The sequence below is a fragment of the Rattus norvegicus genome, chromosome 5 (assembly GCF_036323735.1).
Source record: "Rattus norvegicus strain BN/NHsdMcwi chromosome 5, GRCr8, whole genome shotgun sequence".
In the NCBI taxonomy this organism is placed as follows: domain Eukaryota; kingdom Metazoa; phylum Chordata; class Mammalia; order Rodentia; family Muridae; genus Rattus; species Rattus norvegicus.
Window position 1 is genome coordinate 108,872,131 of NC_086023.1, and position 26,469 is coordinate 108,898,599.

Sequence of the window (26,469 nt, forward strand, 5' to 3'; positions counted from 1 at the left end):
GTCTGATCACTAAAAAGTGGTTCTTTTCGTTTTCTGGGCTTTTAGTATAATGCTTTGTACTTTGATTTGAACAATAATGTGTAGTCATAATATTCATACAGGATCTCTGGGTGTAAAGCCAGAACAAAAGCATAAGGAAGAAATAGAACATTCAGTTCTGTGATCAGGGACAGTGATATCTCAGGAAAATTCCTCAGAGCTGCTTCTAAATACAGTGTTACATGTAAAATTAACTAGACTCATGAAGCAAACTGTACTTAAGAAAATCCCTACATGGACATACCTTCTCTTTATCATAATAATATTTGTTTTATTCATAGTTCAGAAAAATCAATATAGCAATTATAATGCCTTGTCCACATATATGGTCAAAGAAAGAAAGAGTGTGGGCTTTATGGTTGATAAAAGCAAGAAAACAAATGGGTTGGGAGAAAGGAAGGGAGGAAAAAACCCTGCAGCCAACCTCTGAATTCAGTTGTCAGGGGATTTTTATTTTCTACTTAAATTGTAAAGTGACTATTGTTCTTGTAAGTAACTTGTGTAGTAAAACTCTCATAATGAATTACTGTTAATATCTTATTGTTCTGCAAAAGATGGCATTTCTGTTTCCATTATTTGTGAATCTGTTTCCATCAATAATTTGTACAATGAAGAGATGTGACAGAAACTCATAATGCTATTCTCCCCACAGTGACTCCAAAGTATTCCCATACAAATGTCCCCAGAAAATCATTTGGGGTAACTTTTCAAGTTATTAAATTTGAAATGGAACAAGACGACATACCACATAGTGAGTAACACTAAACTACAATGTTGCTTTAACTACAATGATGTTCATGAAGTATCAGAAACTGAAAATGAAATATTGTCTTCTTTTTTCTGGCTATAAGTAGGCTAAGCATTTTGACTTGTCATTGATGGTATTGAAACAGTGTTTAGGTAAATTATTTACATCTTTAAAACTCCAAGGATTCAGCCAACTTTCAATCATCCTCAAGGCCAGCATTCCACTGCAAGTTTAAGAGCTTAATTTGTTCAGTTCTCCTGCCCCACAGTCTGCCAAGCCGTGGGGTGAAGACAAGACTTGCCTAAACTGGCAGAAGGAGAGATCCTACAAGCTGCTCCAGGAGCTGAGAACTTTTGTTCTAGTAGTCTCTGAAGGAGGGGGCCATTATATGTCCAGGTCTCCTAGCTTTCTTATCTACCCGGGACTAAGAATTTAAAATCTGAGAGTAATTAGAACACAACTACAATCGGACTAGGGTTGTGGCAAGTGTCTGTATACAGAGAAGTCAATACTCCCTGATATATTTGGGAAGCACAGGTCTGCTGATTTGTGTGAAAACTTAGCGAAGAACTTAATCACACTCTCTTCATTTTCCCTTTCTTAATTTCATCTCACGTTACTTTCTTTTCCTAACGAAAAGTCTCAAATTAGTCCTAAAGTGTGCCAGCAAGTCTAATACCCTGAATATTGGAAGAATGAGCCTAAGTGAGTAACAGCTATGACTTATTCCCTCTTTCATGCCTGCTTGCTTAGTCATTTATGATTAAACCTTAATCAACTTGGAACAAAGTTACTGTAAATACCGCAGATAAATACACCAAATTAAACACAAATTAAACACATCATCACATCAAACAGCGTCTACTGCTGCATGATTTTATCACAAAGGCAAAGCAACTCACCTCTTCCTTTCTCCTAGGCAAGTGGCCTGCATATCATGAGGTATCCACCCATATCTCAAATTTATCATCCTAGTCATCCATTCTTTCTGTGAAGCTTTACCCTTTGATAAAAATCCCATTCATGTTTCCCTTCAAAATGGCTGGGAACAATTCTTGGAATATTTCCTCTTTGTGATTCCACTGAAAATGCTGAACTCAGTTTTAGTGCTTTTATTCATTTAGGTAAGTAATACAAAGAAAACATTGGGGCTCTTGGCTTTTACAGTATCACTCTGTGTGTGTTTGTGTATGTGTGTGTGTTGCGTGTGTTGGTGTGTGTGTGTGTGTGTGTGTGTGTGTGTGTGTGTGTGTGTGTGTGTGTGTGTGTTGGAGCGTACAGAGAGGTCAGAGGACAACTTGTGGAAATTGTTTTTTTCCTTCCACGGTGAGTTCTTAGGGATGAACTCAGGCTGTCAACTTGTATAGTAAATGCTTTATGAACTGAGCAATCTCATTAGCCTGTCTTTTTTTTTCCTTTAAACTGACTATTTGAAATGTGCTTCAGTTTTCAAAGACATTCTGTGTATATTTTCCAAATTACTTGGAAGAGTTTCTTGGATATCTGACTTTGCACGCAATATAATATTTGTAATATGCTCTTGCAAGTCTATCACAAAAGTGGGTTTTTCTAAATGGGGGTGATTTCCCTATGATTTTTTTCATCTGATGATTATGGTTTCTGTGGCTTCCCTGAAACAGGTCAGCAGTGAAATATGAGTGGCAGGCAGCACTGTTGTGTTTATGGAGAAGAAGACATTATGAAGCAGTGCATCAGTTACAGAATTCATTTCCAGATTTTCAGTGCTGTAGGAGAGTTCTACATTTTTTTCTAATGTCCCAAAGTGAAAATAAAAATGCTGATGGGTAGAAAAAGAAGATCTACCACTTTTGAATATAATCAAGACTTGATAGAGCAGGATAAAATTTATATTTTATAATGTGCAAAAGTAGAAGCCAGAAATTCTCTGTGCTCTGCAGTAGGGCTGAGATGCTTCAATTGTGCTAAATAAAACATCATAAGCAGTTTTACACATTTACAATTGTTTAGAGTCCAACTGTTTTTAAATACTTGGGGAAATTTTGTCTTTCTGGTTTTTAAAAATTTCTGCCAAAAATTATAAAAGAAATGGAAGATATAGTTAAACTTCGTGTCTTTAAAGTATAAACTTTTGATGCTATTAAAATGTTTCTGAATCATAAATAATTTACATTTACTCAGGATAAAACTCTCCTACATGTTACTAGAGTAAAGCTTTAGGTTTTGAATTATTTCTCTTCAAGAACAACTTTGGCATGAACTTAACTACCAAGCTTAACTTCAAACTTTTAATACCAGTATGGTTATATATGACTTTAAAAACTGCAGCCATTTTACATGTACAAGAACCTTTTAAGCTCGTGTCTTCATTCAAACTATTTCTAGTTTTTTGCCTTAAGCTTTTCTAGCTTTCATAAGGAATGATTACTTCCTTTATCTGACAAACACGGAAGTTTGGCGTGGGAAGCTGGAGAAGATTCTTGTCATTAATGTAGTCTGTGCTAAAGTAATCTGGACTCAACTGCACACCTCAGTGAAGCAAACAGATAGATGAGCCAACCTTCAGGCTCATCCCTTGACTACCTGACAGCCTGTTCCAGGGACCCAGGCGGCACCATGCTCAGCGGACAGCCACTGGACCTATTCCTGGGGAAGTGACACCAGGTCACAGTCTCTCCATGGAGAATTCTTCATCTAAAAAACTGAATTCAGTCAAAAAAATGGTCTTCAAACTTTTTGTTTCTGTACACCCCAAGGAAACTATAAGTTTTCTATAACCACTTGAAGAACCTAATATTTTAATCAAGATGTAAATATTGTAAGTTATGTTATTTCTAAGTTATTCCATTGATTTCCAAATTGTTTTATATTTTCTGGTAACACTATATTTTTTTAATATACAGGAAGTACACAGGTTTCTGTGGAATGGCTAAAATATAACTGACAAGTTCACTACCTATGTCATTGTTTCCATAGTAAAAGTACAGCTTATTTTAATATTAATCTTCTTGAACAAAATTATTCCACAATTTTAAATTCCTGCTATAAAATTTAGATAACAAAGTGATTTGATTCCCCATCAATAATCCTAAAGCCAGAAATTGAGAAATGAGATCTTCCAAGGAAATTGCAATGTTATCTTCCTCTTATTGTTTTAGCTCCTTTTCTTTTCTCACTAGATTTTACATTAGTTTGATATAAATGTATTTGCATAATATTATTTTATTTTTGAATGACATCAGTTGGTGGCCCTATTCATTTTTTTCTACAGCAAGAATATAAATAAATGTAGTTTTAAATTTTTCCAATAGTTTGCTCAATGTTAAAAAATATTTACTATGAGGTATTTTATAACTTTCATTAGTAAATTGTTTAGCAGATATCACTGGATCATGTTCAATATAATTACATAAATATGAAACCTTGATAAATAAATGGAAACTAATGCTGAAAGTATCTGAAGAAGATCATGGGTCCGGCCATTTTCTCCATGTACATCTGTGTTTGAACAGTATTTATTGCTAGAAGAAGCTAAAGTTTAGAATTAATTTTATTCCTTTCTCCTTTTAAAATTTTTAAACATTTCCCTTTTGTTAAAAATAGATTTTTTCCCTCACATAACCTATCCTTACTGCAGCTTCCCTTTTCTCTACTCCAGTTTCTCCCCACCTCCCCTCCCTTTGTCTCACGTTAGAGAAGAACAGGTAAGTGAGTTAATATTAAAATAAAACAGAATAAAATATAAGATAAAACAGTGACTATCTCATCAAAGTTAGACAAAACAAGCCAAAAGAGCCCAAAAGAAGGCACGAGAATCAAACACCTATTGGTTCGTCCACTCAGGAATCCTATAAAAGGCACTCAACTGGAAGCCATAGTATGTATGCAGAGGACCTGGGGCAGACCTGTGCATATGAGCCTTACTCATGTAGATTTAGAGAACCTTTTCCTTGATGTCCTCCGTCCCCTCTGGCACTTACACTTTCTCTGTCTCCACTTCCATGGGGTTTCCTGAGCTCTGAGGGGATGGATTTAATAGAGATATTTCATTTAGGCCTGGAAGTTACAAGGTCTCTCAAGCTCTGTGTAATGTCTGCCTGTGGGTCTCTGTATTTTTTTCCCATCTGCTGTGGGAGTTAGCTTCCCTGATGATGACTGAACATGGCACTGATCTATGAGGACAGCAATTAATGCTATACATTTTAATTGAGATAAGTACTAAAATATTCCTCTGAAGATTAAAAATGGAGTTTTATTATAGTTGTGACATAACTTTTAGATCTTTGCACAATTTTTGTGTCCCAAATTATATGTTCATCTACCATGCAAAAATATTTTTGAAGATCTATCAGCTGAAAATTGTTCGATATGCCTTCATTTGTGTGGAGAACAAAGGATTGACACCAGACATGAAATTCTTTCACTTTCCACGTCTACAGCAGCAGTTGTAACAATAGCGTCACTCATCTGGAGAAAGGCGTCCTAACCAAATTCCAAGAGCACAGAAACATTGCCTTTCCTTTTATGGCAGCAAAACGCTATTCTCAATAGGAAAGTATTTTCTACAAATCTCTTAGGGAATTCAGGGGGAATTCGTGTTTCTACAATATTCTTAACACTATACATGACTTTAGGACATCTTTGTGAACCCTGTCCAAGCACTTTGGCTGAGGACCATTTTCTTAAAGCCTCTGTGTCCTGCTAGATATTTAAGAATAGTAAAAGCGCTCCTAAATAGGAAGATGGAGCATTTTGGTTGTTTACAATGGATGGTTTTTCTGTAAGATTTTATTAAGTGAAGATTTCTTATTCTTTTACCATATAGACCCCCAACCAAAATCAGTTTAGTTTGTGAGAGAGACCTGGATTTAAGGGTCTAAAAGCATGGTTCCAACCATCAACTCTATCTGCCTATAGAAAATTTGGTAAACTTTGCTAAAAGTTTAAAGAGTAGTCGATAACAGAACTTCCTGAAGTTAAATTACATGATTTGAGTAGATACATGTTAACACTTAGTTTATTATTGGGGAAAATAATCAACACACTGAATCCACAATCTTGAATACATCTTTTTTGGTGTTTATTTAAAATAAAGTTTATTTTAAAGTCAAATAGATGTGTATTATAAAAATAAATAAAGGTGAGAAGTACTAGAATTATCAGTAGTGTCCAGTATTATGTGATTTTATGAAAATTATTTAGAGGAAATCTTTAAAGTGGGGAGGGTGAAAGAAAAGGACCTTAAGAAAGATTTGTATTTCTGCAGTGTCGAAAATGCCATAGTCGTGGGTAGTGACTATTAACCAGCATAAGAAACTCCAAAGGGCAAGTTCAGGCATATTACCCACCTAAGCACTCATGGATAGATGTTTTCAAGACAGAACACCAATTATGCAAGTCAGACTTCCTTAACCTTCTTGCATGAGCTAAAAACCTTCTCTCTGTCCACAGAGCCATGGGTGTGGAAATCTGATGTAATTACCCAGGCAAGGCTGGCAAATAACACTGACCGCAAAATATGGAAGGCTGAGCCATACTGCGTCAGCTATCTTCCCTGGTCAGATTGTCCAGGTAACCTCTTAACCCTCTCCATTCCATACCTATATTCATACAGCTAGTCCCAGCACTGAATTTTTAATTAAGACAGCTTACCTCTAAATAAATGGGGTTTTCCATATTAACAAAAAAATCATCCTTTAAAAACTGATTCACTGGTCAGAGTTTTAAAAGATACATTGAGTTATTAAGTACTAGCACAGGCAATTTTCTAAGGTTTGTAATCTTCAGAAAATAATGTGTCCAATTATAATAATAAGATATTTTAGCTTCACTTCTCTTTTTTGTTGTATCCAATTTCCCTGAAATTTTTAGTTAAGTATTCTCTCTCTCTCTCTCTCTCTCTCTCTCTCTCTCTCTCTCTCTCTCTCTCTCTCTCTGTCTGCCTACCTGTCTCTGTCTTTGTCTCTGCCTCTCTCTCTGTCTCTTATAAACAAACACACAACCAAAAGCACAAACAAACCAAATTTAAAAAGGAGAAAGTAAAATGTAATATGAGTCCTTGCTATGATGCAAGCAATGCGTTTCTCTTCTAATTCTTAAAATCCCTGTATTTGGATAGTCTTAAATGCTTGTTGGGTTGCAAATACCTTTTGTCTAAATAGTCAAAGAAACTCTGTTATGTTTGTGACAAAGCACTCTTTTGCCATTTTCTCTCATACTACCTTGTGGGATAATGACAGACACCTGGAGAAAAAAAATCTTTTGATTTCTCTGAATATTTGCTCTTACTAGAATAGCTCCAAAAGAAAAGAAAACAAGGAGCAACTGCCACTCCTTCTACTGTGGAGTCTGAGTGTGCAGTATTGTGACCGATGGCTGCTGTCATCACACAGGTCTGAGATTCTCTTGGGATGCTCCAATGATAGACTTGGTATAGAAGCTGAGGTGATCCCCTGCTGAAGGACTTTCTTCTACTCCATGTCATCCTCCCACTAATAGTTTCCATTTCATTTTTTTAATGAATCAGTACTCAAGTGTGCTCTTTCCAAACAGGCTTTGATAGCAGATGGCAGGTCAAATAGCTCAGGAAGCTAAGATCAAGAAGAAGTGGTTGGAAAATTTCCAGTTAACTGTGAGTAATCATGAGGTAATCTGGATAATACATAAACTCATTCACACCACCTCTTCTCCAAATTCCCCAGCAGCATTATTAATCAGCATGCCACGCCAGGAAAAAAAAATACCAGGCTGTCTGTAAGGAAAGACCAAGCAAGAGGCACACTACTCTCTAACATGAACAGACCACGCAACTATCGATATAGTCCTAGAGGGGTGTGATTTTAGCATTTATCAGCATTGAGAGCATCCCAAAGTTTACATAGACACCAGTTATAGCTCTATATTCTAGATAGCCAAATGAAGTGCACATTTACATGCAAAGTATTGAAGGAGTATGCAGCCAAGCACAAGCACGTTGTCATTCTGACCATTACTAGAAGGAACTGTGTGCTACGAGCCCTTTGAATGCTGCTCTACAAAACCCTGTGTGCAAATAGTCAAGGACTGTACCACAAGATGAGAGCAGAAAAGACCATATTCAGAGGTAAGGGACAGGAAGATGCTGTGACCAAGAGGAAGTTAGATAATGCCAAGCACACTGAGGAAAAGCTTTTTCATGGTACTTCACCTGCTCTGCACCATCTCTGACCTGCAGAATGTGGCATGTCTTACTCTCCTTTTTTTCCAAAATAGGAAATAGTCTGCATTTAAAGCATCACTTACATTGTCTTACTTAGAACTTATATAAAGCTTAAGAAATGGTCACTATTAACTCTGTTTTAATGACCAAATAGAAGATTAGAGAAGCCAAGCTTCGACAGTCATGTTGCTGGTAAGTAATTCTGGAACAGTCAGTCTGATTCCAGGTTCCTTTAGCACCAGACTACATTTATTTGATTAAAACATGATCTGCCCCAGGTTTGTAATAAGCCAGAAGCCCTCTATTTTCCACGTCTAAACTCCACATATTATTGAGTTTCATGGTGGACTTTTAGTAAAATAAATATGGATTCTTCATTTCTAAGAAACATGAAGTTATTACTTTAAGTGGTTTCCATTTAGGAAACAAAGCATATTCCTCAGGGGTATTTTCTGAGCACCCACCACCTGCCCCATACTGTGTGAGTACTTTCTGGGCTCTCTAAAATCTGGTGACTTATGGAATTCCCAACAGCAATGTGTCTCTCAAAAACCAATGACCGTAGATACTCACACCCTTTAGGGTTAACTCATGACCTGTTTGTGCGATTTACTTTGAAGAAGAGTGCAGACACAAATTATTCCCTTTCCTTTTGTGTTGGTCAAGGAGAGATGGTATGAGCCGAGCTTCCTGATGTTAAATTATATAACTTGAACAAGAGGTCAGGTGGAGCAGTGGTCACCTTCAGGTTCTAACCTGCAAAACAACCCACCTCAGGAAGCCTCGTCATTCAGGGAGGTGAACGTGCCAGACACCACAAACCCAGACTTGCTGATGGAGGCCCCTCAAGCCAAACAGTAGCTCAGCCAATAAAGGGTGGTGGGAGGTCGGAAGTAAGCCCAGGTCTGGCAAGGGGGCAGAGTGAGTCACTTCTTTGATGTGGAGCAGTTATTCTAAACCCAGCAAAGGTGAGCAAGCATTTCCTTCCTTTGGCTACTGGGACTACTGGGACAACAGACCCTTGGTGTAGGAAATTGAGTCACAGGCTAGGAAGGCTTTAGGCTTTCGGGAGAAGAAATTGCTTGTTTGTAGTCTAATATCAACTTTACTAAGATGTATTTTGTCAACCTGGTGAAATTGCACTCTTCCTTATGTGTATAAACCAGTTTTCTATTTATTTCCAAAGCATTTCTCACAGTTCTCCGTTCTTAGTAGGGATACTCATTAAGAGGTATATGCTTTCAACAAGCTCCTTTAGCACAATGATTATTTAAAGAAGTATATTAATTTTGTAATCCCGACACTAAGAAGATAGAGATTAGGAAGATCAGAAGTTCAAGGCTGTCCTCCGATAAATGGCAAGTTCAAGGCCACCCTGTCAAAGAAACGGGGTGCAGAAAGGAGAAAGAACAGAAGGAAGAAAAGAACATGAATTATTAGCAATAGCATCCAAAGCATTGAATCCCATGAGTCAGAATAATGATGTAGTAGGACTTTCAGAGAAAGTATCTATGTGAATTAACTTCATTCCTCCCCAAAGATCAGTCTTAATATTACTTCCTTTGATCTCTTTTATAAATATAAACATACATGTTTAATATATATTAATTTCCTGAGCAGCAAGCCTAAGTTTAAAGACTTTTTGCCTGAAGCAGAGCAGAGTAAGAGGGCCTATTCTGAGTAGAGTAAATGTGATGGCCTTGTCATTACTGGTTAAGCATTTCATCAAATTGCAGGCAATGAAACATCCTGATATGGATAAGTCAGCCATAGTTTGGTGTGTTTGGTTTTGCCTGGCTCACTGTACTCACAGAAATACTCTGATTTTATGGATGGTTCTATTTCTATTTATTTTTCTCATCACTGTCATGAATTTGCTGGCAGAAATGATTTGAGGAAGGCTCTTTGGCTCCAGCTAGGGAAGGCCTGGTATGGGACAGGGAAGGCACGATGTCACATGGTTCTTCTGCCTATGGCTGTCAGCAGCTTGCTAGAGCCAAAAACAGAGGTGAGTATAGCTTCCAAAGACAGAACCCACGTCTGCTCACTGGACCACAATCCTAAAGGTTCCACAACTTTCTAAAACTGTGCTGTCTGCCGCAGTTGCCGAACTACGTGAGCCTAACTGTAAACTAGACATCATCGGGTTACTTTACTTTGATAGAAAAACTCTAGAAGTTCACTACGGGAACTGTCCTTCTGTTGTGTGATTAAATTTTCAAAGTAAATAACTCACAGATTGAAAGCTCAAATCACAGAACAAAGAGGGCTTACAGACTCATCATTTTCTTTTTAATTATTTTTTTTCACGGCTTCCCATTTATTTCAATGGTTCAGCAAATATATACACCCACATACATGTACATATGAATCATACATACATTAGTAGAACTTAAGGCACAAAGAAAACACAGTAAAACATTAAAATTCAGAATCTAGTTAAAGAGAGCCACTTCCTGTAGCTTTGGGGTTTTACACACACGGGCTCAGACTTCAACAATCACATGAAGCTAACTGACACTGATTACAGTGAAAGCCTGACAGTAAAGTGACAACTCAGGATGATGGAGTCTGGGAAGGATAAGCGGATGGGGAAGAACTTCACAGGGGCTTCTGAGACTGCGAGTGTCTCCACTCCAGTATGAATGCTGGATGTTCCTTTCTAGATAGTAACTATACAGTCTATGCATTTTTCTAAAAATATATTTCCAAACCTGGAAAAGGTTAAAAAAAATGGGATGAAGTATATAAAAACATTTTTGAAGGAAAATCATTACATAAGATTATGTGTGTGTGTGTGTGTGTGTGTGTGTGTGTGTGTGTGTGTGTGTGTGTGTAACGGTTTGCTTGGTAAGATTTAAGGGGACTTTTGCTAAAGAAGTCATACACCGAGGTCAGGCTCCAGAAGTGTCCTCTGAGCTAGTCATCTTAGTTTTCCATGAGAGAGTTCTGATACAACCACCAATTCTTAACACATTAGGTAATATGTTTTTCTAAACAATTTCTATAGGTTTTATACGACATGCCATGGTGTGCCCACACATATTCTGCATATGCAGCTTGTGTTACTGTGAAAACCTGATACTCAAATGTTGTAAGTGACTGACGTTGCTCCTGAGCCAGTTCTGCCTACTGGAACAGCCTTTGCCGACGCCCTCTGCACCTGAGCTGCGGTCAGGCCTGAGTGTCCTCGTCCTCGCCCTCTGAGTCAGACTCAGCATCTAAGTCCTCATCACTGTCTTCCTTCCGTTTGCAGCTTCTTCTATGGTTGGAACCTTCACTTTCAGTATTTTCTGAAGGTTCTGGTTCTTTATTAAACGGAATAACAATTTCTTCTTCCTTTCCACATTTTGCACAAACTTCAAGTTTGCAGGCACATGGTCTACACATTATGTGGTAAGAGTCCTTTACTGTCTTCTGTAAACATTTAACACATTTCTTAGGCTTTGACAGTGGTTTGTATTTGCTGTATTTTACACGCCATTCAAGAACTTCTTTGCAACGCTGACATACTCCATCATGAAGTTTTGCATTAATTTTCTTGGTCTGAACACTCTTATCAAACTTGTCATTTTTGAAGGTGAATGTATTCTGGTGCTTCTGAGGCCGGGACTGAGTCACGTTGCCTTTCTGGGAACTCATCACCAAAACACAAGCACCATAAGTTGGTGCAGCCCTTAAGTTACAGTTCTTTTTAATTATTAAAAAAATAAAAGTATGTCAGAGATTGCTCTAGAAACTGGGAATATAACAAAGGACAAATAAACAGGGAAAAGAGGACATTTGTTTACGATAATGGTGATGAGTGCTTTTGAGCAAAATCAATCAAGGAAAGGGTAATGAGCAGGAAGATGAGGTGAACCTTCAAATAGGGTGGCCTGGGAAGTCTCGCTGACAAGGAGACATCTAAGAGAAGGCCCGGGAGGGGAATCTCTGTAACTTCAAGGGTAGAAGGATGGTGGCTCAAAGGACAGTAGACTTGAAGCATACATTATTCATATACAGGCAGTGGGACCAGTATGGTGATGATAGAAACAGAAACAAAATGGGAAACTACAGGAAGAAACTCAGAGAGTTGACAGTGATGATGGCCTGAACGTAATGTACGAAGATTCGAGTGATTGCTATAATTTCTGTATTGCTTTTATTATAAACATTTGATTTCCAATCTCCCTGGAAAACAAGTATGATTTGGCAATGCTAACTTGTGTATTACCACACTGTGACAGCAAAACTAAGAAGCAGTTTTCATGAAATCCCAGATCTTTTCACTTCCTAGTGCCCGGCAACCAGCCTGCTTCCTTCCTGTTTACTCCCCTATAAAGGAAACTTTAATCGGTGACTACAACACATAGAATTATAGAGGTTACTTGGGCCTCTACATAGCCAAATATAATAAATGATTCTGAACACTGGGGATCTGGCTTAGGTTGAGAGACCATATTGCTGTATAAATCACACCATGTAACGAGAGTTTCTGTCTCAGTACAGCTGCACATCCAGGTATAGAGAGCACCAGGAACATGGGGGCACAGGCAATATGTGGGTCAGCATGTTATGAACCCAGTTATTCTGTTCAGCTGCGCTCTGGGCTTCCCAGGCTTGCCCTCTGATAAGAAGTTGGTTTTTAAACACTCATCTTATTTGTTTCCGTTTTCCTTTGCATTTGAGCTCTATTGGGCGAATACTGTTGAAGAATAGAGTTTATGTTAATAAATGTGTGTAGGGTGACAATAAACAAGGAAATAAGGGTAAGGGAGAGGTTGTTGTCCCACAAAAATATCACAATATAGAAAACGAACAGTCAGAGTTATGATAAACTTGATCCTCAATAATTACTGGTAGCCAGAAATTGTTCCAGACTGAGTGTGAATTCCACAAGGTTCGAAAAAGATCAAGTGACCTACATAAGAACAATTTTCAATTTGTGAGAAAATATATCTTACCCACACCTTATGACTCAGAGGTATTAATTTTTATCTTCCTGACTCCGGTAGCCAAATGTTAGGATTGAGTCAGGCAAATATTTCTCAAATGAGTTGCAGAACGTACCCTTACAATAATGCCCCTGACACCAGCAGACGTGTTCTTGGGCAGTAGAAACTTGTGTCTGAGACATTTGCATATTTACAGGAGTTTTGATTCCTTTAAAAGAACATGACGGAGAATAATTTTTATAGCTAACATGAGGCATAATAAGTCACGTTAAAGAATGGGACTGAGTTGATAGCTTAGAAGCTGAAAACTTCCAAGTAAAAGCTAGCCCCAAAGCATTCCAGGGTGAAAACAGATTTAGTACCTTCCTTGAAAATATCCAGGATGATAACTGATTCAACTTGAAAATACTGGCTTTGGTATTTCTCTCCTAGACAAAGAAAATGATTGTCAGAGCAAAGAGTAGCTTTGAGGAGTTTCGTGTTTTGTTTAAGAATTGTGGTTTCTCTGGCTAACTTGGCAAACAGACATAAATAGCCTCCTTGGTATAAAACATGACTACGTAAGGAACACATGGGAAATGGATAAGAGTAGACAGAATTGCAGCTGTAACTGTAGGAAAAAGAAAGCAAGTGACCAAACATTTCATGGGTGTAAGCACAGCAAACTGTCAACTGAAAAAAAAATGCAGGGCATAATTTGTTAAAAATTCAATGCTGGTACATTTGTGTCTAAATCCAGAGAAAAGAGATGTGGAGAGGGATTGAGACACTGAGAGTTTGTTGGCAGTGTTGTCAGGAGGGACGAGCTTGAGAAAATGAAAGTGGACCTTGGCAAGCAGAAATAGATCCTGCAAGCCCTTAGTGGCGAAGTGAGTCCTTCCTTTGCAGAATTTGGAAGGTGGGATGACCCCTCAAAGTTCTGCTTAGCTGAGGCAAGTAGTTCCCTTCGACCAAAAAGGCGTATCTGAGGTTGGAATTTATCTTGTTACCAGCCATTGTAGCAGCCAGAGCATGAGTTCCATGGCTGCGAATGAGAGATTGGTGGATCGCAGCATCCACAGTAGACAGTACAGCTTCATCTCCCAGAACCGAGAAGCGCTGGTCTTGGTAATGGTGAAAGACGCGTGGAGGTCACTGTGTCTGCACAGTGAGTGCTGTAGGAGGAAGTGTAGGGTACCACACCATCTGGAAACCAAAAATCTCCTTCCACCTTGTAGTTTGTGTGTTTATTAAAGGCAGAGCCAGCTACCTGACCTCTGAGGTCTCCTGCAATAGGAATGCAGAATCTTTTGTTTAAAGGGAAGAGAAAAGGTGCTGCTGAAAGTCTCAAAAGGGCTCTATATTCTAGGATGTTTTCATTTACTGTTTAATATTACTCTGAATATGGAAAGTTTTATTTTAAAATCATAATGCATTTAGAATTTGTGCTAAACAGGGTATAATATAATCTTATCAGAAAAAGATAGGTGCAAGTTTGTGTGTGTGTGTGTGTGTGTGTGAGTGTGTGTGTGTGACTGTGTGTGTGTGTGTGTGTGTGTGTGTGTTGTATGTGTGGGGAGCATGCAGGGGTGGCAGACAGATACGTTAACTTTGTTCATACAGTGATTGTTTTTTAATAACTTTCTATGTATAATCTGTAAGATTGTCTTGTATGCTTTTAATACACACAAAAACTATTTCAAAAATGTAATGTTTAAAACACAGCCATGAGAACACTTAGCTTGTATAGACTTGTGCACTTTATTCTTGCTAGAACAGGGAAAGTGGATTAGTGTCGTCAAAAAATCATCTTTCTAGCACTCTCCCTTTTCAACCTGTTAGTTAATGCAGACTTAAAAGGAAAGCATCTTTGATTGTGATAGCTTTTCTTCTCCTTGCTTGCCATAATTTTTAGTGTAAATGTCTGATTTGTTTGAAGGTAACATAGGTACATACATGGGTATTAGTGTTTCCAGGATCATCGTGTGTGTGTGTGTGTGTGTGTGTGTGTGTGTGTGTGTGTGTTTCTTAGAACACCATTACCTGCCCACCAGCATTAATATCTCACTGACTCTGGATATACTGTGACTAGATGCCTCTTTCTGCTACCATCAGACCTTCACTACCATGACTGTGTCCTCAAACTATGAGCCAAAATAAATGTTTCCTGCCTTAAGTCATTTTTGTCAAGTACTTAATCACAGAAAAGAGAAAATCATAGAGAAAATAGGTACCAAGAATGATATCATTGTTGTGATGACAAACCTGTTCTTGGGATTTTTAGGAACAGATTTGCAAGAAATGTGGGAAAGAATTTGGAACTGCGGGATAGAGTAGCCATAAACTGCTGTAAGCTTAGCTTAATGGAACTTGGAGTAGAAGGAGTTAGAAAGTCTAGAATGTTAAGAAAAACGTAGACAAATGGAGGTCTGAGAGAAACAAGGATTCTATTGAGAACTGGGCTGGTGTCATTCGTGTGCTATTCTGGCAAAGGGTCTGGCTACGTTTTGTTCATGTCCTGACAACTTGAGTGAAGCTAACTTGGAAAGTGATGAACTAATGTGTTTGGCAGGGGAAATGTCAAGGCAGATACCATCCAGTCTGTGTTATGGTTTCTGCTCACTGCGTGTATCCAAGTCTGCAGAGAGAGAAAGCAACCGTGGGAGAGAAAAGATGTGAAAAATGTGTCACTCGCTGAAGAGAGGAGAGAGTCTACTACTGCAGGCAAGGTGAGCGCTGAGGAAGCAGCTCAGCCTATTAAAGGCATTAGCACAGCATGCTACTGCAGGACTTGGTGTTTTCCCTGCTGGGTTTTAGTTTTGTTTTGATTCACGTTTTTCTCCTGCCATGCTCTGACTCTTCTGAGGACGGGAATGCCGTTTTATTTTGGTAGTGTGTAATTCTGAAGTTACTCTCACTCACTGTTGAAAGGTTGCCTGAGTTTCAGGAAACACTCCACATTAACTTTGAACAGTGTTTGAACTGTTAGACTATGGGATTTTGGAGATCGGGCGACATGCATGCTGTGCTGTGAGATGACATGAGCTTCTGGGGATGAAGAGTAGAGGATTGTGGCTTAAAAGTAACACGATTGGTTGTCAGGTAGACAAAGGGTTGACTTGTGACGGTGAATACTGATTGCCAATTTGACAGATCTAGAACAATGCGGGAGATACGCCTCTGGATAGATGTGAAGGAGTTTAGAGACTGGGTTGAGGTTGGAAGGCCCAACCTGAGTGCAGTCGGCATGACTTCATGGGTTGGAGTCTTGAGCTGAGGAGAAAGAACACCAGCTGAGAACCAGCTTCCATTGATCTCTGCCGCTCGGACGTAGATGCAGTGTGGCCGGCTGCCTCATGCCCCTGCTGTACACTTCTCCCACCACAATGGGCTTCATCTTCCAAATGTGAGGCCATATTAACCCATCCTTCCTTCCGTAGCTTTTGTATGGAAGTAGCCTAAGTAGGAAAAGCTTGCTGCAATTAAGGAATAAAAGTGAACAGTGATAAACCACAGCATTGACGAATGGCACTGTGGGTAATGGATGTCTATGATTTTGGTAAGACACCAAATCCACCACCACATGATTTTTTCCAGCAGATTGTGAGTAGGCACAGAAAAACAAAAAACAAGACAAAACAAAAAACTAATGGGCTACTGGGTTGGTCAGAGCCACTGATAATACTGGCAGAAGTCCCAAAATAATTGATCTTATATGAACAAAGAAGAAAATAAATCCAGGACGTGCTTGAAAAAGACTGCCAGCGAGACCCATGAACACTCACTGCATTTGCAATGTAAGCCAGGTACCATGCTCTGTCTTCTGTTCTGTCTCTTCGTGAAATCTTTCCACTATTCTGTGAGCTGTGAAGCATTGGTAACAGTGCTTTCAAATGAAGATACAAAGGGTTAAAATGGGCTGGTAGCTTCGTGGTTTTCTGCTCGATTTCATGACTTCAAACAGTTACGACATAGCAATGTTAATGACAGCAAAAAGGGATGGAAATTAATGTACGATTGAAAAGCTGTGAAGGATAAACTGAACTTCTGGTTTCAGATATTTTTTTTAGGTTACGGCCTATCCAAAAATAAAAAATTACAAGGCCCTGAAGAACTGGTGTGTAAGGGACTTACAGGCATTGCACTGACCATATTCGATTCCTCCCAATAAAATGGTATGTCTAAATTATCTCTAAATCCCACACTAGGCTCAGATTCTCTCTTTTCCACAAAGAAAGTTTCCTGATTCCTCATTTGGAAAAAAATTTATTCTTCCTTAGACCTTAAAATAATTCCACTTGTCTATATAATATATATGTTCGTGTATGTGTATTTCCTTAAATTAAATACTCACTAGGTTATCTGTTTCATTCACATAATTTTCTAAAATTTTTATAATAATGTCTTAGCCATATAAAATTATTAGGTTCTAAGTGTTAGAGCATACATTAATAAATTAATATAGTAAAAATAGTACTCCAAGTATTTTCAAATCTTTAAGTAGGAAGTTACTTTATGGTTTCTATTTTAAGTATTTAAGTTCCTCAAAAATTGTATGCCTTTTGAAACACATGGAAAAATCACACTGATTTCTAAATAATATATTTCATTGCCTAACTCAATGTGGAAATTAATTATGTATTACAGAGATTTCCTGACACCCTCCTCTGGCCTCTGTTGGAATTCATATACCTATAACATATAGTCCTACACAGGGACTTGCGTGCACAGGCACACACACACACACACACACACACACACACACACACACACACACACACATGCAAAGAAACCCATCTTAAAAAATATTTCAGAAAGTTTCCAATTCCCAAGGAAAGTAATTAAATTTCTTCTAAAGAGGAAAGAAGCCTATTGGTTCTTACTATTGCTGAGAAAATCATATTTAGCTGCTGAAGTGTCACTGCCATATTATTCTAAACATGCTTCTGTTTTATTCTGCACAGGACATTTGTGTTCATTAAAACACCTAGAAATAACAGATGAATATTAAACGCTGCCTCCACCTGGGTATATTTGAAGTAATGAGTTTTATTACTCTACTAACATCCTCTGAGTCACTTCCCTCTTACAAATAGGATTTATACTTAACTATGATTAAAAAATAAAACATTTATTTGGTGAGTAACAGTGTGAACTTTCCAAGACAGCATACAAAATCCAATGTTTAATAGTAATGCTGCCTTCTAATTGACAAATCATCCAAGAAGTTAAAGAGTGTAGTCTTGGTGGCTTAAATAATAAGAGCGTTTTTCCTCCATCCCTGGTGGCTTGAAAAGTCAAAAGCTTAAGTCAGCTGGTTCAGTGTCTGGTGAGAGTTACCAGTTGCAGCTGGCTACCTTCTTATTCTAGAACTTGTATGATGAGAGAGAGGAGGGGAGAGAGGAAGATGGGAGGGAGGGAGAGAGAATCCTGTTCTTTTCTACAGGGATGCTGATCCTATTGGATTACAGCACATTTTTAAGGCCTCAGTTAGTCTCTTTGTCTTGACTTGCCTCCATGTTGTCCATTTGATCTTATTCTCAGTCAGATGACATGACACTTGGGGTTCTCCATCGTTAAGATTTTGGGAAGATGCTGCGACCTGGAGTTCAGTCCTTGGAATTTTGGTTTAGCTGCTTTGGAATGGAGTCCATGCCACAGCGTCTGTTGTTGACCGTGATAGTAATGCTGCTGAGTGAATCACTAGGGGGATGGCAAAGTTTACACTTTATTAAAGCATCTACACCTAAGTTAAATCTGAGCTACATATTATATATGCTTTTTAACTGAGTGCAATCAACTTGCCTTTTAGAACAGCCTTCACTATTTCCTGTAAATTTGGATATGTTGTGTATTCATTTTCATTCAATACTAGAAAGTCTTTAATTTTTTTCTTAATTTCTGTCTTGACTCATTTTCCATTCAGTAAAGTTGTTCAGTTTCCATGAGTTTGTAAGCTTCCTGCTGTTTCTGCTCTTTTTGATATCCAGCTTTAATCTGTAATGGTCAGATAGGGTGTGTGGTACAATTTCATTTTTTCTTGTATATGTTGAGACTCGCTTTTTGTCTGAGTATGTGAAAAATTCAGGAGAAAGTTCTCTGTGGGGCAGAGAAGAAAAATATAATCTTTTATGTTTTGTTGGAATGTTCAGTAAATGTGTTGGGTCCATTTGATTTATAACATCAGTTGGCGCCAGCATTTCTCTGTTCAGTTTTTGTTTGGATGACCCAGATGTTGACCCAGCTTACCTGGAGCTCTACCTACCTCTGCCACTCAAGTTGGTATCAATCAAAGGGTTTTTGTTTGTTTGTTTGTTTTGTTTTCTTTATGGTAATGGTGGTATACTGTGTACCTGTGTTTATGTGTGTATGCATGCACAGGCTCTGTATGTACCTATGCCTCAGTTGCTTGGTTGGATAGCTTGATATGGGATCTTAATATGAAGTCCTGGATGGCCTGGGACTCATTATGTAGAAGACTCTGGCCGCAGCCTCACAGAGTTCTATCTGCTTGTTTCTCTCCCAAATGCTGGAATTAAAGGAATGCATCATTAGGCTCAGAGGCCAGCTAGAGTTTTAACTTGAGTAGAATATGCACTACTCTTGACAGTGTGCTACATTATTTTCATATTTGAATATAAAATTCAAATGTGATAGTTGATTTTAGCAAATTCTTTCTGATACAAAATTCCCCCAAATCTATAGCCAGACTTTCCCTTAATTGATCTTATGTTGAGGCACCAACAAACACACACAACATGTTGTGATGACACAACAAACACACGTCCCTTACTGGAACTGTCTTCTAGCTATATCACTATAAAGAGAGGTAGTTACTTTAAAATATCTCATTCTGTCACAAAATATAGTATTAAGAATATTCATTATTTTTACTTCATGATTTTTTTCTGATTTTATAATTGAAATTCCAGAGGGAATGGAGATTTTAGGTAATATCATTCTCTCTCTCTCTCTCTCTCTCTCTCTCTCTCAACATATTGTTAAGTTAAATTAGACCATCAGTTTCAAATAATGGAGTCAAACTAATTTAAGAGAAGTTAATATTCATGTCTGTGCTCATACAGAACACACTATAACTTTTATTGGCACACCCAGGCCACCCTCCGTTCCTCTTCTTCAATTTCTTCCAAGCCATCAATGTTCAAGTTACTTCAAGTCACTAATCTATGCTAATACTCATTTCAGGCTTTCTCCCTTGTCTTGTCCCTGGGGTTCTATTTATCTGATACGTCTTTTACTATTCTCCTTCATCTTTCTTCTTCTTCTTGCAAAACTATCAAACTTGTCATCCTCACGGTTAGCTGGTCTAGTATTCATCCTCTGAATCATTGCCAGAATTACCTTCTACAAACAAAACAAAGTGTGATCAATTTAGCCTTTCCAATGGCTTTCAAAGTCTTGTTCATGTTCCAAAAGACCAAAAACACCCAGCAAGTTAACAAAGCCCTATCCCAAACAAACACTCTGGTTTCCAGCACTATCCGCTCCACCAACTTCTCACTTGCCCCTCCATGTTTTCCCACAGACTGAAACAGCTTTTTGAGATCTACATTCTCCTTCCTGCCTTCTGGTGAGCTTCCCTTTCTCCAGGTGCAGCACAAACGTTGCCTCATTGTCGAAGAATTCCACACTTTTTTTCTTGCCAGGTGCCATTAGCAAGAAGACAATGTGTGGAAATATTAAGCAGTCTAGTTTCTATTTTAAAGGTCACCAGGAGACAGTGAAAATACAGCATTAATTGAGCGGAAAGGTAATGGTTGCAAATGTTTGCAGGGAGGCTGACAAGATGTCTCAACAGGTAAAGGTGATTACTGCCAAGCCTCACAACCTGATTTTAATCCCAGGAGCCAAGTGATGGAAGGAGAAATCCCACTCCTGCAAACAGTTCCCTGAGCTCTATACATGCACTGTGGCGTGTTTGCCACAAACAGATACATACATACATACATACATACATACATACATACATACATAAATAAAACTTTAATATTTTATTTTACTTTAATTACTTTATTTTATAAATGTTTGAATGTATAACAGAGTTTAAGATACAATTTCTTGCTTAGATGTGTGCCCATTTGGTAGAGAGAATAGAGTGTTGGGAATGACACTAGAAATATCTAGAAAAGCAGATGGCCTTTAGCACCTGTAAGCGATCAAGACTGTTATATGTAGCCTCCAAGCCTGCACTGTTTTACTCACTTATAAAATAAAATTATACCCACCACACAGAGGGGTTGTGAGAACTTCGCATGCCTACAGCAGTAACACTCAGTAGTGAGCTTTTGTCATGCTCTCTGTTAGTATGTGTCCAATTGTCCTGTATGCAAAGGATGAAACTTACCCAGACTAGCCATTCGAGGGAAAGAAGTAAGTTAGAGAAATAAGATAGAGTGGGCTTCATTCTTGTAAAAGGTACCATAGTCCCCTCTCAGAAGAGACTTGTAGACATTCTCAGTAGGTTGTCTTTTCTTCTGAAAACCCCCAAATTCAAAAATCTTGCAAAAGTATTCCTCTACCTTTTTTTATCTTTATTAACTTGAGTATTTCTTATTTACATTTTGATTATTATTCCCCTTCCCGGTTTCTGGGCCAACATCCCCCTCCCTTTCTATATAGGCTTCCCCTCCCCATCCTACCCCCATTACCACCCTCCCCACAACAATCACGTTCACTGGGGGTTCAGTCTTATGCCTCTACCTTTTAAGTCCTTCAAGACCATTGCCATCTAAGACAGGCGTCAAGACTGAATGCAATCCAGGTGACTCTAACTATATGCCACCTGGAGTTTTGTATGGGAACTAGTCCAACAAAATGCTTCCTGGATTTCTGTGTGGTACCTTGGCTGCTGTATACTGCATGCTCTTAAATCTTCATATTCTCACCTACACTTCTGGAGAACACTGTTTAAACTGATGTTCAGTGAAGACTGGTGCATCGCTTTCTAGCCTATGTCCAGCTCTTCCTCCCTCACAGACAGTGTGAACATAAACACAGCCCAGTGATCTAGGAAAAGCTGCTTTACCTTCCAGTTAAACAATGCTTCCCCTTAAGAAGCCTCAGAGCACCAAAATTACCTTAGGAGACCTGACTCAACTTGTTCCACCATTGTAGAATAAGATTAAAGTGTTTTTGGTTTTTTTTCTTTTAACCTTCTCCTCCTTCCTGCCCCCCCTTAATCCTCTATCCGGCTGATTCACGACAGCTGTTAAATAACTAGACTTTAGGGAAAGGCAGACTGAACCTATAAATCAGTGCATGTGATATAATAACCAGCTCTCTGAGGCACAGCCTGCTCATGCTGCCTTGTTTGCTTGTTTTATGCTGACTTCAGCTCCCACATTTGAATGAAGGGATTTAAAGCAATTGTAAATACTTATCTCTGGGACGCCATTGTCAACATGGAATACAAATATACAAATCAGTAAGCTTCCAGTACATTCACAGAGTTGGGGATTGGGCTTTCTGAGTAGATACATATCCTCCAAACCTGTTGAAAATCTCCCTACCGCCCGAGAAAATAATTATAAGGACTCTTTTGGCTGGGAATGAAACCATTATCAATTGGTTTCAGAATCAGAAGATACAAGATATTGCAGGTAGCCCATTTGCAGAGAGAAATCGAGAATCTCTGCACTGAATATCTTTCGCAGTCCACCCATTCCTTCTTCCTGCTCTCTATTCATTTGTTCCCTTCGTGTAGAAGATGTTTCGGGCTTAACAAATTCATTTTCCTTTTCATCTAAGGACATCTTAGGATCACATCTCCTATTAATATAAACGTGGAGCCAGGATGATGAAGACTGAAAACTTGAGGGAAGTTGGCTGGAAACCAAAACTCAGTTCCAAAAAAAAAGCAAACTCTACCAGGAAGCTCCTCCCTCCTTCAGCATCTATCAGGAAGCTCCTCCTCCTTCAGCATCTACCAGGAAGCTCCTCCTCCTCCAGCATCTACCAGGAAGCTCCTCCTCCTTCAGATCTACAAGGAAGCTCCTCCCTCCTTCAGCATCTACCAGAAGTTCCTCCTCCTTCAGCATCTACCAGGAAGCTCCTCCTCCTCCAGCATCTACCAGGAAGCTCCTCCTCCTTCAGATCTACAAGGAAGCTCCTCCCTCCTTCAGCATCTACCAGAAGTTCCTTCCTCCTTCAGCATCTACCAGAAGCTCCTCCTCCTCCAGCATCTACCAGGAAGCTCCTCCTCCTTCAGATCTACAAGGAAGCTCCTCCCTCCTTCAGCATCTACCAGAAGTTCCTCCTCCTTCAGCATCTACCAGGAAGCTCCTCCTCCTCCAGCATCTACCAGGAAGCTCCTCCTCCTTCAGATCTACAAGGAAGCTCCTCCCTCCTTCAGCATCTACCAGAAGTTCCTTCCTCCTTCAGCATCTACCAGAAGCTCCTCCTCCTTCAGCATCTACCAGAAGTCAAATGCTATCCTAATTCATATCCCCTTAAAGCTACTAAAAATTAATGTTTCTCTTTAGAGTGATAGTGGTTAGTTGTCACTATAAAGCATCTATCTTATTACGTTAATTGATCTCTTTTCTTAATTTTATGAAACCAGATGGACTCCTGACTCTATCCTTGAAAGGAGCAATTTTGATGAGTAAGGCGGATTATAACAATCAAAATGCCCAATAAAGGGTTTACCATGTGAGCGTACAGTTGTTAGAACACATTGCGTTTGAGGTTGTTTCAACTACTGCTAACTCAATGAGCATCTTCACCCACACACTGTCTCCTTCAGCACCAGCCCCTTCTCTTGACTGAGAGCTTCAGATGTGCTTATCTCCAAAGTCTTTTCGAGCGTAGTGTGTTCTCCTTATTGTGTCCTACTCCAGCTGCAAAACAACTATTAAACCATGAAAAGGGATTTTTCTGAATCATTTTTGCAAGTTAATATCCTAATGTCAAAAATGTCCACAGCTATTTTGGGATTCTAAGATAACCTGCTTAGTGTCCTAACATCATGGGAACGAAAAGGGATATTGCTTTAAAGTTAATTCTATGTTTGGTTTGGTTTGGTTTGGTTTGGTTTGGTTTGGTTTGGTTTGGAGGGGTACATTCCAATGGCTTTCTCTACCAATCCTTTTTAAATGTCCCACAATTTCTGGGATTATTGAAATCCAAGATTATACTATGCGTGATCATATATTTGATGTTTAAGACTGCAGATATCATATAAGTTCAGGCCTTTATTCTACCAGTTTTTAACTGAAAGCTAATATTTAGAATAAATATAACTAGAATAAAGAGTTTTCAAACATACACATGACTCAAGCACCTACAAATTCAATAAATAAATGTGATACTTGTAAAGTACATGTCTTTAAGCCCTTAAAATCTACACACCAAATTTTATTAAAACTATTGTCAGTCAGATCCCAGTCTAAAATCTGGAACATAATACTTATATAATAAGTCTTTTTAGATGAGAGCATAAATGATGGTTCAGTCTTACATAGGATGCTGATGTGCCCTACAAAGGGCCAAGTATTATATTTCTCATTTAAAATTCTTCCAATAGATTACTGTGTATTAAGATTATCTGTTTTAGATCAGAGGGTCATTCCTATTTATATAGCCCTCAGGGATGGCTATTGTTTTACCCAACGATTATGGCTGTAGATAGCATTACTTGGGAGCTGGTGAGCTCTTTAAACATTGTTTGTAGATGCCTGGGTCCCACTCAAATTTGCTAACTTAGAATCTTGGGCCTATGTATCAGGATACTTTTAATAACCTAAAAGGTATCAGTCGAGGTTTGAGCATCCACTGTGACCTATCTGTTCAATGTGACCTAACGTCTTCAACGATGTCTCAAGCACATGTTTGCTTCATGTTGTTCAAAGCAACACTAGTTGCATGCAGAATGAGTTAGGATTCTCCAGAGAAACAGAACCAACAACATTTGTTATTTTAAGTTCTTGGCTCACACACTGGAGAAACTTGAGGAATTCAAAAATCTGCAGGACAGGCTAGAGACCTGTTGAAGAGTTATCTGCTGACAAAATGGTTTTGTCTTCCAGGGAGATCAATCTTTTATACTAAGGCTTCCAACTGACTGAGTGATGTCTACTCCCAACAGGAAGGGTAAATTTATTCAAAGTCTACCAATGTAAACATCAGACTCATCTTTCAAAAAAAATCACTCCCAAAATCCACAGTAATATTTGTCCAAAATTTTGGGTAACTGTGACCTAGCCAAACTGACACATAAAATTAACTGTCACAGACACATGAGGCCCAGTTTTTGTCAGTATGATCCATTCATGCCCCAGCAGGCATTGCTTTCTGATAATCTCCTTTCTCCTGTTGAGGATGATGTCTGCTCTTCCAGGAGCAGAGAATGGGAAGCTCAGGAGAGGGTTTAAAAGTCCCACAGCCCAGCTCTCACAATAGCCCTGGGAGGATTCTGCATGGCTGCCTCTGTCTGCAGGAGTTCTCTCATTTCACACTCACTTCCCTGTGCATGTCTCTTAGAAACCCCGAGAGACTCTGTCAAACGAATGTACAGTCATCCATTCTTATGGGAATTACATCCAGGAAATCTAGATTAATCCCAAATCAAAGCTGCCAATGCAGCCAACAGATTCTCTCCTGAATGAAGACACAGTAACCACACAGCTGCACTTTTCAAAAGACCCTGAGTCCAAAATTTGAAATTTGTCAGAGTTCTTAGGGAGATGTTTGCAGTATATTTTCATGGACACATGAATTGCTATGTTAGATTTTTTTTAAAAAAATACTTGTACAAAGCTGATTGGGGTGGTTGTTGCTTGTAATCCCACCACTCAGGCGGGTAGACTGGGAGTTCAAGACCTTTCTCAGTCATATCTTGAGTTCAGGGATACTGTTTTAGCCTCTGTGCACCCTTGCACGTGCACACACCCGTACAACCTTGACTGTGATTCCAAAACCAAAATTATTTGCAAGAAATATTACTGTACAGCATTAGCTTTTAGTTTGTTTGGTCTGCATGTTTTAAAAACTAGAGGTGCATAGCCTCAGAGTTATTAGAGATGTACTAAATGCACTGAACTGCAATGGCCAATATAACTTTCACAACAAAAGCTCCAACTTACATATTTCTTAGAATGAAGTGAAGTTTAAAGCAGAGATTTATGGCTGATCTCAACTGTTACTAAACATTTATATTTAATACAAAGAGTCTCTCTCCTCTCCTCCTCTCTCTCTCTCTCTCTCTCTCTCTCTCTCTCTCTCTCTCTCTCTCTCTCTGTGTGTGTGTGTGTGTGTGTGTGTGTGTGCATGATTTTTAGTTTAGCTTTATCCTATAAATTTTTAAGTTTATCTTTGTATAATAGCTTCTAGCTTACACATTCATAGGCTAAACCATACAGCATCATATAATTGCGCTAAATTACCAATAGCATACTATTAATAATACTTATTAAAAGGATAATTACTGACTCCTGAATTAATAATACTCTGCAAAACTCCCAACTGCTGCTCAGGCTGAAGATTCACATGAACACCTGCTCCAGATCCCATGCGTCACTCTTTCTGTTGATTCAGTGACAATGACACTGATTTTAAAATCTAGTGACATC

General features: G+C 38.7%; 1 protein-coding gene and 1 long non-coding RNA gene across 7 annotated transcripts; one reads left to right on the forward strand and one right to left on the reverse strand.

The window, feature by feature from the left end:
* The first annotated feature begins 1,689 nt into the window (after nt 1-1,689).
* LOC108350998 (uncharacterized) lies at nt 1,690-23,761 on the forward strand. Of its 6 annotated transcripts, XR_005504836.2 has the most exons (6): nt 1,690-1,911; nt 6,218-6,337; nt 7,319-7,397; nt 15,453-15,609; nt 16,481-16,677; nt 22,649-23,761. It is a non-coding gene; the product is annotated as an uncharacterized LOC108350998 (long non-coding RNA). The 6 variants fall into 6 exon arrangements; XR_005504837.2 differs by lacking the exons at nt 6,218-6,337; nt 7,319-7,397 and having other exon boundaries at nt 1,696-1,911; XR_010051859.1 differs by lacking the exons at nt 1,690-1,911; nt 6,218-6,337; nt 7,319-7,397 and having other exon boundaries at nt 14,878-15,609; nt 16,481-16,686.
* On the reverse strand, nt 10,249-11,665 carry C5h9orf85 (similar to human chromosome 9 open reading frame 85). Its single transcript, XM_039111101.2, has one exon. It carries the CDS (start codon nt 11,604-11,606, stop codon nt 11,139-11,141), a length of 468 nt encoding a protein of 155 aa, XP_038967029.1. The 5' UTR covers nt 11,607-11,665; the 3' UTR covers nt 10,249-11,138.
* Nucleotides 23,762-26,469: the final 2,708 nt, after the last annotated feature.

Excerpts from the sequence above, each read along its gene's own strand:
- C5h9orf85 (XM_039111101.2), bottom strand. The coding sequence starts at position 11,606 with ATGAGTTCCCAGAAAGGCAACGTGACTCAGTCCCGGCCTCAGAAGCAC.